The 13,344-nt window shown below is 36.0% G+C and overlaps 1 protein-coding gene across 3 annotated transcripts in view; it reads left to right on the top strand.

The window, feature by feature from the left end:
* khdrbs3 (KH domain containing, RNA binding, signal transduction associated 3) overlaps positions 1-13,344 on the top strand; it is a 147,310-nt gene that overhangs the window by 69,102 nt on the left and 64,864 nt on the right. For all 3 annotated transcript variants that reach the window (XR_015925760.1, XM_088601848.1, XM_088601846.1), the window contains exon 2: positions 2,137-2,255. Coding sequence is in view for 2 of the 3 variants with exons in the window: in XM_088601848.1 (XP_088457974.1) it covers positions 2,137-2,255 (119 nt within the window). In the remaining variant the exon portion in view is untranslated. The remainder of the gene's footprint in view (positions 1-2,136; positions 2,256-13,344) is intronic.

The raw sequence follows: 13,344 nt of genomic DNA, 5'->3' as shown, positions 1-13,344 counted from the left end.
CTTAATGAGGCTGCCATGCCTGAGCACCTGTGGAAATAGTACTGAGCTTAAATGCACTATATTGCACTGCTTAATATATTCTGCCTGTACTCTTAATAGATAAGGGATAAAATAAGCTTTATGTTGGATTTAACAGAATAAGATGAAAAATTAAAATGCATATATTATTAATATTTTTCACTCTGCTAGGCTATAAGTGATTTTATTCTCTTACGTGAGATGAAGATCTGCATCTGCAGTTACAGGATTATGTCGTTGCAAAGACCATGTGTGTTTTTGACAACTGCCCCATGGGTTGCAACTAAGGATGCTATGTATTAAGAAAATAAAATGTATAATCATGCTTCACCCATATATTTTAGCAATATTATATTAGGTTATCTAATCAGACATGGTTTACGTAATGTATGCCCTGTAATGTATTCTGTCTACCTGGACATAATCTGACTACTGGTGTGATTCAAAAGATGAATTGAAATGGCACAATCTTGGTAATTATGATAATGGTGGATTGTGAATGCAGGATGATGTCCCTCTGTTCTCTGGCTTTTCCTTACTCTATCCTGTCCTGAAAACTATTTTGGCCCCTGATCCATTTCATTACGGCTGGCATAGTGACCGCTAGGAACGGTCCTGTCACTATTGAATGCAGATGTTCCAATATGGCTGACTTGCAGTAATTACCTATTAATGAATTAGTTTACTTGAGTGAATTGTACATAGGGATATTATGTATATGTAAATACAGCAAAACTATACACATTTTTTCAAACCTTCAGAATAAGGTAACTGCTGGGAAGTACTAATGTCTCTGACACTCAGCTGCCCCACCACCCAGTACAATATATACTGTATACATACTATATATCCACCATCCATTTTCTAACCACTTATTCCAATTCGGGGTTGAGGGAGAGCTGGAGCCTACCTAGGCAAACAATGGGTCAAGGCAGGGTATACCCTAGATGGGACTCCAATCCATCACAGGGTAGATAGACACAAACACACACCATCTTATACCAGGGCCAGTTTTTCCAGAAATCGATTTGCTACTAAACTACCAGGCTAGCTAGGCCGAATTACCTCCCCCCCCCCCTGTCTGTATCTGTCCTTTTGCCTTAATGTAGACACCAGTTATTTTATGGTTGTGTTGCTTGGCACAGCTATGTTTGGTAGTGTGAGTAAGTGATATAATGATCGCACAGGGCTACACAAATCCTAATTCGGATTAAACAATTATTTCAATTAATAAAAAAAACTCATCAAGACCTGAAATCCAAATAATGTGACACGGTGTGTATTAGATACTAAACCTCTATGGAAATGCAAGCATACTGTACTTAGTCAAGACACGGAAATTCTTAATAATTAAATCTGTGACACAGAACTGTTAAGCACCCAAGGAAGTGCAATTTGAGGGAGGTCTGATATTATTTTAGGCATTCCAATTAAATCACAGCTTGACTAAATGAACTCAAGTTGAGTAGTCAAAAGCAGTAAATTGTCAGAAATTCCACAGACTGCGAATTTAACAGATATTAATGAGAACATTTTGATCTTGAATAAAAGAAAATTGAGGTTTCAAATACTGACAAAATTGCAAAAAAGGGACAATATTTGTCTGCTATGTTTTTTATGAAAGTTATGTTTTATTGGAAATTTAAATGAAAACTCTTTTTCCTTATTACATGTCTGCACAAATAATGATTTTTTTTAAGTTTAAGCCTGTCTTTTGAAAAACATTGAAATATTACTATTTGTCAAGCTTCATTGCTTGAAATGTAGACCATAACAGCCCCTCCTTATTAAGAGATATTTTACACTTTGCCATTGATTGATGTATTGGTTACATATTTATTTTTAGGTGAGCTTCATTGAAGTAGCTTAGGTGACATTTTGAGACTTTGCTGACTGAAGTTATTCAACATTCAATTTCATTGGATCCCTGGGGCTTTCAGTTACTCTTTTAAACTGTGGAAGCAGATATTAATGAATCACATGCTGAATACAGTATAATTTTCTGCATCAAACCTGAGGTCACCCTTTCGTAAATTCACTTAAAATAACTATAATATGGACATTTTTCACTTCATGATTCCACAGTGCTTGATTAACAGTTTTATGTTCCTCTTTCAGAGATTGAAAAAATACAGAAAGATGAAGGCAAACAAGAAGAAAAGTTCATTGACGTTGTGATCAACAAGAATATGAAGCTGGGACAGAAAGTGTTAATTCCTGTCAAACAGTTTCCCAAAGTAAGTAAAACAAACACAGTAATAATAACCCAATAAACCGAACCTTATGATTTTTTGTTTGTTCACTCTAGAGCCTTTCTGTTATAACATCACTAAGGCTCTACACATTTTGCAGTTAAACAAGTAGTGTTTCCAGTCGTTCCGAAGCTAAGCGCTTTGATTATCCTTCCTCAATCAATAGTTCTGAAACTAGTAAAGTACTTCTTTCAAGATATGTGGTCTTGTATTGCCTTATAAATTGACTGTTTTTTCCCCGCTGCTACCCAGTTTGACCACTGTCCTGATAACACTTACTATCCAATGCATTTATCTTGAAATGGAAGACAGTTTGTAACAGTCTGTATACATGAGACATGATAAAAGTCACAATTAAATAGTTTCTACTAGCTACAAACGTTCCAACCATTATATGGAGCATATTCTGTACTACAGAAACGCAGAAGTAAAGAAGAAAAAACAACATTAGAGAGTGCAAGGATGGACACTATAAATTAAAGCATGGCATTATGTGAAAATATATTTCTTATAAGTCTGTCATATGAGGATACCTTTAAGGTGGGCGGGAGCATTTTCCAAATTGGGGTTTACTTTGAGAAAAAGCATCTTTGACCATAAGAATTTCAATAGCCAGGAACAGAGTTCTGACCTGGTGAGATGTGTCTAACTGTAAGAGCTATTTTAGGTTGCAGATGTTCAGGTAATAGCTGACATTTTTTATTAGAGGGAAATTGTATGTTGTATTTAATAATATATTACCATATATAATGTAAAATCAGGCTATATAATATACTGTAGATATATTATAATACATTCAAGTGGACACTTGCAGATTAAATATGTTATCACAATTATAAACATTAATGAGACTAACATCTGTTTGTTGAGTAGACTGCTGAATGTTACCTTAAGCATTGTACACTGTGTGAAGAGGAAAGCAAGATCACTGATATTGCTCCCAATACATTCCCCATAAAATAATGAGTATGATTTTCTGTATGGTATCATATGACCAGTTTAATAATTGTGATTGGTCAGGTGACTATATACTGTAACGCTTACGGCCGACAGGCACTGTGTAAGAGCCGGCTTACGAGAGCGGTGACGTCGCCGCCCTTCCCTGTGATAGCAGGACTACAGCTACTGGGCTGTAGAGAGATCTCTCTTTGGCTCACTGGGCTGGGTCCCTGTTGAGTGACGCGGGAGTCCTGGGTTTGAGCCCCCGACGGTGGGGGGCCGACCTAATGTGGCAAGGGCGCCTGCCTGAACCCCCGTTGCGTTACAATACCATGAGGCATTAACAATTAAAACCCATGGGATTGGTTCCAACATAAAAAATTGTAATGCCTCTCAATACACAACCAGGAAATCAGGACTTCCTGGAAGGATCAGCTCTTTTTTTCTGGCGGTATATTTAAAACTACAAGGAACTGGTCAGTTCAAATGGTTTTCTTAAGCATGATGAAAAACTAGAATAACACCAAAATATTTAAATTAAGCTACTATATTACCTTGCAAAAGTATTATTGTACAGTTTTCACATTTTGTTGCTTTAAAACCCATGGACATGATACTTTGAAGTAGCAATTAATAGTGACTTAATAAGCACCACTTACCCCACACATGCAAGGTAAAAACTAAAAGAAATAACAAAATAAAATGAAAGTACAATGGAAAAGATTATTCACTATTGCATAAGTATTCAAACTACAGTATTTACAACAGCAACCCTCCATTAATTTTGGTGCACAAAAGTAACTTAACAAGCCACACAATTAGTTGAGTGGCCTCAGTCTGTGTGTAATTAGTAGTTCTAGACAACTACTATAATATACAGTACAAGGCTAAGATTGTCCAGTTTCCACAAGCATGAAAATGAATTAATCTTAATGCAGTGGTCTGCCCAGTCTCCAGATCTCAATCCATCCAGATTTGTGGGATGAGATGGACTGAACATTAGGAATAGAGATCCACTACCAGCTAATTCAACACAGCTGTGGGAAGCACTGGAGTCAGCATGGGCCAGCATTCCTGTGCAACTCTTTTGACACCGTGTTGAGTTCATGGCCTGATGAACTGAAGCTGTTCTGAGGGCAAAAGAGGGTACAACTCAATATTAGGAAGTTGTCCCTAATGTTTTGTACACTCAACAACCTGTCTCCCCGTCCTTCGGATGAGACGTAAAACCGAGGTCCTGACTCTCCGTGGTCATTAAAAATCCCAGGGCGTTTCTCGAAAAGAGTAGGGGTGTAACCCCGGCATCCTGGCCAGATTTCCCATTGGCCCTTACCAATCATGGCCTCCTAATAACCCCCATCTATGAATTGGCTTCATCACTCTGCTCTCCTCCCCACTGATAGCTGATGTGTGGTGAGCGTTCTGGCGCACTATGGCTGCCGTCACATCATCCAGGTGGATGCTGCACATTGGTGGTGGTGGAGGGGATCCCCATTACCTGTAAAGCGCTTTGAGTGGAGTGTCCAGAAAAGCTCTATATAAGTGTAAGCAATTATTATTATTACTCAGTATATTTTTCCAAAAGAATCTACAGTATACATTTCAACAATAATAGGAACCAGGACATAACAACGTGTCTACAGTACTGTATATTCTTGTTTTCTGAGTATAGACAGAATATGGTGGAAACAGAATGATTCCTGTAATGACCTGTTAATTTAAATTCAAGAAACAAGATTTAATATTTTATTTGCATATACTGTACAATAAAAGAAAATGCCAAATTTAAATAGAAGAGAAATCTTCTGAAATGGAGAGAGTCTGGTTCTTAATAATTTAATTTTGATTCATTCACATATTTTCAAATGTGGTCTGCAAAATGAAATTAAAAAGGTATATGGCCACCATCTAGCAAATCTGTAACTCTTAGCATTTGTAAAAATCTTAAAAATGGAAACGTGATACGTGTTATACAGAATTTCACAAACACATTACTGAAACATAATCTACATCTTAGGTGTTTTTCAGGTAAATAATGAACATCTTGTGCTAATTCTAGACAGTTACCATTTTTAAATATAGGGATTTTCATTTCTTGCAAATTATAACCAATTTCATGGTGTCCTGATCACTATTATAATGTGTGATTCATCACACACTACCAGGAGTGTGTAGGTGAAGGGGACAAACATACTAAATCATCTCCTGTTTAATGCAAAAATGAGATATTTCTTTGGGTGAAGTGGTCTATACACTATGTTCCTTCTTTAAAATGTATCCTTCTTTTAATTATAGAAAGTCCTGCCACTGTATCAGAATTCATATCTAAAATAAGACAAGACTGATTTTTGATTAAATACAGTATTTACAATGATCTTGAGAGATTGTAAATGATTAACATTATTCACTTTTAATTTTGAGGCTCCTTTTTCTTTTGCTAAGGATGCCACACTATTAAAACTATATTTGTTATAAAAAAACATACACTATTCTTTAATTGAAGTTCATTTAGTATCATTTCTTTTCATTGTCAGGAAGTGTAACTCATTATAAGTCAAGGTGTTTTGTTTTATATAATGAATGAAGTTGTTTGGTGGGTTATATCATTTCTAAAGATAAACAGTCCTGAATGTACAGTTGTGTTAGCAAGGTTTCATACTACAGAATGCTAACTGTAGCTGAATGTGGTCATATTCTAAGCAAGATGTTTCTTCCTGAAAGAGAATATTTGACTCAGCAACAGCAAATGTCGACGGGAAAAACTGTCTGGGTAAAACACACTTTCAATGTTAGACTTTAAAAGAAAAAAAGATCTGCATGTCAGCTTGTGTTATGGTACTACCAAGTGAAAGCTTTCAAGCTGCCTCTCCGTTAATAGCGGCGCACTACAAACATGGCCGAGATGTCCCTATGGGAGGGTATTTGGGAGGCAAGCACAAAGCCGACTTGTACTGATTGTGACACTGTGCACTCTTCACCTCCACCAATTTCAATGAACATTATTGCATAATGGAGTCTAATACCAGGCAGAAGCTGTAGAAAGTCAACCTTATTTTGTAATCCTTGTCTGATATATGCACTAGGATTCAATAATAATTATTTGGTCATACATGTGAGCAGATATACAGGGAAAAGAAACAAAGGCAAGCTTCTGGGAGATTGTTTGAATAAGAATACAGAACACTGCTATAAAAAAAAATCAAACAAAGAATGCTGTATCTTTCAAAGCTTGTTTTTGTTCTGCACCTCAGATTACTGTCCTAGACAGAAGAATGAAATTGAAAGTCACAAACAATAAAAATGTGGTAATTACAGTACTTAGTTCATATATGTATGTCACAGTTTAAGTAAAAAAATGACTATTACATAGATTTAGATTACATTAGATTTACTATAATGTTACTATATTTTCAATGCTTACATTTTAAAATGCAAACTGTGGTATATACATTATTTCTCAAATAACACAATTCTTTCCAAATGCAAATACTATAGAGAATAATAGAATAGGCTATAGTAGGCAGCCATTTTCCAGACAGTTAATCAAAGCTATTGATTTTCCACATGTCAGTGGATAAGCCACTGACTATACCATATGTGAAAGACCCTTACCCTCTAAGGGTAGTCCCTATGGTCTGTGTCCATACAATTGACAAGGACAACCAAAAAAGAAAAGCCTTTTCTGCTAAAAACACCAACAAACAAAATGTAGCACAAATAACCCCAACTCCACTAACCCCATGCATACTCTTTAGATACCAAACCAGACTTTATTATACACTTTATTATACACTTTTATTATTGTTTATTACAAGACTTTATTATTGTCTTGATGCACTGTTTGCACTTTGTTTTGTTTTTTACACTTGTTTTATAATCGAGAGACTTTCTGTAAGTAAGAATTCCATTGTACCAGTACCGGTTACATATGGCAATAAAGTTCAAGTTCAAGTTCACATGTGAAAAAGTGTGTTCTTAAACCCTTTACCAATTAACTCATTATTAACTAATTCATCCCCACTATGGCTATCCATTCATTTATTTTATTACCGCTTCTTCTAATTCAGGGTCACTAGGTAGCCAAAGCCTATCCTGACAAGCAACAGGTGTAAGAAAGGATACACCCTGGACAGTACACCAGTCCATTGAAGAACACAAAGACACAGGCATATGCGCAGTAGAACACGCACATGCAACCACAGATAACACTATCGGTCTGGAATCGAACCCATGACTTCATTCAGTGCGGTACCTACAGCAAGGCTTATCACTGCACCACTGCACATCCCCCTCACTATACCTATCCATCCTTTCCTGAGCCACTTTATCCAGTACAGGGTTGCAGGAGAGCCACAGCCTACCCCAGCAAACATCGGACGCAAGTCAGGATACACCTTGGACATACAGACACCTGGAAGAAACCCACGCCAACACTGGAAGAACATACAAATTCCAAGCAGATAGCACCCCTATTTTGAAATTGAACCGAGGGCCCTAGCGCTGTGAGGCAGCAATGCTCACTCCGACTAGGACTATTTTCAAGCAATATAGTGTAGTGGCCTCTAGTGGCAAGACACTGCAATTACAGTCCGTTCAACAGCAGACCTGCCACACCATATAAAATATCAGTGCAACCCATTTAAATTAAAATAGCAAGGTATTTAAAAAATAAAGCAAGGAAATGTAAATTATTATTTATTGATACATTTCCTTAGAAATGTACTTTTTATTATACACCCTTCCTTCTCATTCTGTCTTATGTAATACTTTGTTGTCTGAGCACTTTATGTCATTCTATTGTGACTTTTATTTTCACTCTTGATTACCTACCAGTGTTTAGGAAAGAGAAGATATGGATGACGCCAGATAACCCAAAATGCAAATGCATCAGTCTGTGAATCATGTTATCCAAAGAAACAGTAATTTCCTTATAGTAATGAACAGTAATGAAACAGACAGCTGTAGCCACAATGCCATAAAAATCAAAGTTGTCAATTGTTTCAGAAGGGTCCATAGGGTTTATTTTCAAAGCATTTTATTTCAGAATTTACAATTCGGTCTCGTTGACTAGGTCTTGTATGGAAGAAGAGCAATGCGGGATGAAAGTGAGCCGAACATTCAAAATTTAGCTGCACAACAGCCTGTGATTGTGACGAGAATCAAGTTAGTGAGGGAACGTCTCCCTGCCCCCTGGCCAAATATCCACTACTCAGCATCTGTATCTCAATGTGATCTTGTTTATGTACGGTAAAGAATGCTCCCAGTTGTGTCTGCAGTGTGGAGAATGGTAGGCAGGAGACAACTTTATAGGCTCACTGACGGTTTTATTGCCCTTTTCATTACAGTGTGGTATGCTAATCATGGAGGCAGAAAGAAAATGTGCAGACATCTCTAGCTGCAGAGGAGGATGCATATTGTTTATTTGAGCTGATTACTGATTAGTTTATGATTACCATTGTTCTAGTTGATCAATGTTATTTTAATTAACTCAAAGCCAATACATTAGTAATTTAAATATCATTTAATTGAGATTACTTATGCCTTTTAACTGTATATACGAGTATATACTGTACATAATAAACTGTTTACATTATGAATTGGGGTGGACGTGATCATATGCAAATTTGGCTAGACTCTACAATACATGAAATATGCCCATTTTATAAGATAATAGATTTTAAAAATGAAACAAAAATAAGAAGTAGGTGCTTTGAAACAAAACATAATATTTTGAAGTATTATGTGATTGACTTGATCGCTGGTGTAGAAGCAAATGCACATGTGCTAACGAACAGCATAATGAATGTTTCATAAATATTAAAAAAGGTTTAAATACCTCTTCTTGAAAAGTAAAAGTGCATTCTTTGCAGCAGTTGTCAATAAATGTTGATGTGTTCATTCCCCAGTAAATGTATGCATACTTTGAAAATTTGTGCTGTTTCCTGCCACGTCTTGGGTTATATTTGCAATTGAAAGAAGTGTATATTTTGTTATTTTTTTGCTCTTCAGTCTCTTGGGATCTTGAACATGTGTTTTTGACTTTCCCACTGGAGCTGACTAGGCTTTGACATAATTCATTTTGCATTATCCTTGTTTTTACTTAAGTCATTCTTTAGCATTTAAATACATATTTGTGTTTCTAATTAAAGAATTTCCTTTGGGGTGTTTAAGCTAACATTATGTACTTGGGAAACAAAATATTTTGAAAAAAATGCTTGTTGTGAGAGTGCAAGGAGATGATGGATGTACTGTAATAGCAAAAGAGTTATACATCTAATTTCACGTAACAGAAATTAATGCGAATCAACCTGCTTTCATGAATAAATGTTTATTTAATAGAAATAAGTCTTTAAGACATTGAAGAGAACTTCAATAGGCACGAGAGATCTAATTTTATTTCCAATCACATTCACCAAAATTGATTTTACCTTATTTGTAAATTTTTTATATTGTCATATGTGAATGTTTACAACCTGGATTGTTATGTTATGTTTTTCTAAATAATTTGAAAAAGCAGGTATCTCTTGATTTTGAATGTAATGATTGCAGATGAAGTTTAAAGTATTACTGTATTTACAAATTCAGGATTAATTAGGCAATGAGAATTTTAACCGGTTGAAGTGCCTGCATGGGCAATAGCTTGTAAATAAGTAATCTTCTCCAATCAGTCCCTTTTATTAATTTAGTGAAGGGCTATGTACAATATGCCATAATTATACTTATAATTTATAGTTTGCCTTCTGCATTCACCATTGTTCTTTAGCCTTAATAATTATGCTGATCTGTAAATGTGTACTTTATTTTTTTAATGTGAATGTTACTAAAACAGGGTTTTATCTACCCATAAATTAACAAACTTAAAAATAAACTTTTTTTTCCACTTTGCAATTATTCAAGTGCATACTGTATCATCGTTTGTAAAGGACAGACTTCTAGCCCAGGGGCTTACAAAGAATATAATTAACTGTGCGTCAGGTAATAGGTGCTACAGATTACCTACCATTTATTATTGGTTTTACATCTCACCTGAACAGTAAGAGAATGTCACTAATTTAACTTCTAGAAACACAGAGTAAACCTATTGCAGACAGAGCTGGAACCTGGAGCCTTCTAGTAACAAGGTCTTTTTCTTTACAACTGCAGTACCTTGCCTCCTTTAGGTATTGTTGAGTAAGCTGATAAGTGAAGCCTAGGATTCTGCTTTAATTTTCAAGTCATTTGACTCAGAAAATATTTTTTGCTTCAGTGCATTTGTTTACAATGATTAAATGCTGTTGTTCAGTGATCTTGCTGTTGTTGGCATTTAACACAGTCACTAAAGGCCTACTGATGAGGTCAGGAGGGAGTTGGACGTTAGTAGTAGAGAAGTAGTGGAGGAGTTTATTGCCGTCCAATACATTGGAATTCGCATTATGCCATTCTCTCAGGACACATGCAGTACAGCAGACAACACAATATGACACCACTACACATGTAGACTGTACATTTTAAAATGGTACAGTAAGTAGTGACTTATTGAACAGTCAGTAGCCACAAGTTTCTGAGATACAGCATGTTAAAAAAAAGGAGTTTTCAAGCAAGTAAATAACTATTCAGCTTCAAGTTTGTTGATGTAAGATCACATATACGCAATAGTGGGCAAAAGTCTGTTAGTTTTAGTGCTATGATTCCAATCTGAAATTAACTTGTGTGGTATCCATTTTAAATTTCGAGTGAATGAACATAACACTGATTTCATATGAATTATAAAAACAGAGGGTATATTGCAATCTTAAATACAAATATGAAAAATTCATGAAATTACATGAAAATATGATACAACAATAGAACCTTAATTAATATACTGTACTGTAAGTTTCTACAGTATTTGATTTAAATAACTTTTACAAAGCCATCCAAACAGTCACACCCAACATCACATTGATGAACACATTTGCCACATTTCAGGCCCTGAATCAGACATGGGAGCTCAAGCCCATTTTACATCTAATGGCAATGATGTGTCTGATCTCTCCATCTGGATCCTCTCCCAGGGTTTTTGCGACTCCTATTTAAGAAACATCTGAAAACAAAATTATTCTTCAACTTTGAATCACACCTCCTCCCTTATCTCAACAACGGACTAATCTCCTACTGCATGTCCTGCATTCATTTTGGCTTTCCACACCTCTCCTCCAGTTTTTCCTTGGTCTGGACAATCATTCTCACCTGCCTATACAGTATACCCATTCCCCCCTGCTCCCTGCCGATTCTCACGTCTTTTGTTTTCCTACACCTTATTTCTTTGCAACTTTCCCTCTCTCCCTCACACCTGAAGAAGGCTCCACAGCCAAAATGTTGCGTTTCTTTTTTTACCTTTCTGCATGGAATGAACCTTCACCTGTTCCTTTGCAGCCAATGCATGATGGAGCAGCTTCCTACTCAACTCCTATCTTGGGGAGGCAGGCAATGGCCCAGTTATTGTTGTCCATGTGGGCAAAATGACAATGGATTAAACTGCAGACTTTCCATCCAGAACATGTTTTTTAAAATTGCCAAGAAACTGAATTACAGGACTAAATGATTCATTTACTCGGGAATCCTACCTGTACTGAGCAAAGGTGAACAATTACAAATTTGTTAGTACAACACATGAATGAGGACAGAATTTACTGAAGAAAGCTTCAGCCTTCTGGGCCACTGGAAGCCTTTCTATTGAAAAAGAAATCTGTACAAACTTGAGTATGTGTAGTCCTAGCACAAAAAAGCACAAAGAAATCAATGTACATTTAATTTAGAATGGAGAAGGCAGACACCAAACAAAATCTGAAAGGAACAAAGATGAAGGGAGAACCAAAGGGGAAAAAATGATTGGTTAATTAAGTGCTTACACCAAAATGCTAGGTGTATAAAAATAAGATAAGATAAAAGCTATCATATTAACAATACAATGTTATTGGTATCACAGAAACCTGGCTAACTGCAAGCCTTGGAGAGGAATGTAACATTAGCCTATACACTCTGTTCTGAAGAAAAAGAAAACATAGGGGGAGGTGTATCATAATATATCAAAAAGAGTATTCAGGTTGATTTAAGATAGAGGAATGGAGAGTTTTTGAATATATGTGGGTCGGAGTAATTAAAAAAATCCAACAAATTATGTACAAAAGAAGTGATTTTCAACTGTCCTAAGACAGACTGGGAAATCATGGATATCAACTGCAGATTTTCAAACTATTAGACATAGTTAAAGTTTGTCAGATCATCTACAAGAGGAAATACCTGTCCTGCAAACAATGTCATTGCAAACAATTAGATGGTTGTCTTGAAAGTATATTCCAAAACTGTTCAGGGTGAATCTAAAATTTCTGGAGAGCAGATTTAAAGAAGTCAGTGGAAAATGGATGGCAACAGTTGAAACAGATTCTACTCAAAGCATGAGACATATTATATTTATCCCATTATGCAGTACATCAAAAGCTAACAACAGTATTCCAAATACTTGAACATGCAAATAAGGAAACATACAGAAAAGAGAGTGCTTTATGAAATGAAAAAGACACAGGAAAAGTTCTCAGTTACACAATTAAAAAAATATCGCAATGAATTGAAAACGCATGTTGAAAAGGATATTAAAAATGCCAAGAGAGAACATGAAACAAATATTGCAATGGAGGCAAAAATAAATTCACTAGGAATAATAACACCCCAAGATTAAGCATATTGAACGGTTTATGGAGTTTTTTTAGTCATCACAATAACTTTTCTTAACCCACTTGGTCAAGGGCTAACATCCTGGCTGTAGGAGGAGGAGGCTAGGACCCCATACATAGTGAAGGTGAAGATGGGGTGGAGGTGGTGTACAAAAAGATGGCATTACATATAATATTTAAAATGTTTAAGGTAAGGAAATCAGGAGTGATTACGAATTACTGACAGCTGAGTCTAATTAAACTTGGCTGTTGCCTTCCCTCCCCAACTTGCACCATAACCTCCATTGCTAAAAACTTCTTTCAGTAATACAAAGAAAAAGTACCATCAAAAGTGATGTAAAATATCCATCTATCCACTCATTTTCTAACCACTTCATCTAATGCAGCAGGGGAGCCAGATCTTATCCCTGCAGCACCAAGAATGAGACATAGGACACCCTGGA

This window comes from Lepisosteus platostomus, chromosome 12 (genome assembly GCF_059453375.1).
Source record: "Lepisosteus platostomus isolate fLepPlt1 chromosome 12, fLepPlt1.hap1, whole genome shotgun sequence".
Taxonomy (NCBI): Eukaryota; Metazoa; Chordata; class Actinopteri; order Semionotiformes; family Lepisosteidae; genus Lepisosteus; species Lepisosteus platostomus.
The sequence above is the reverse complement of the archived record's forward strand: the minus strand, read 5'-3'. Positions and strand labels throughout refer to the sequence as shown.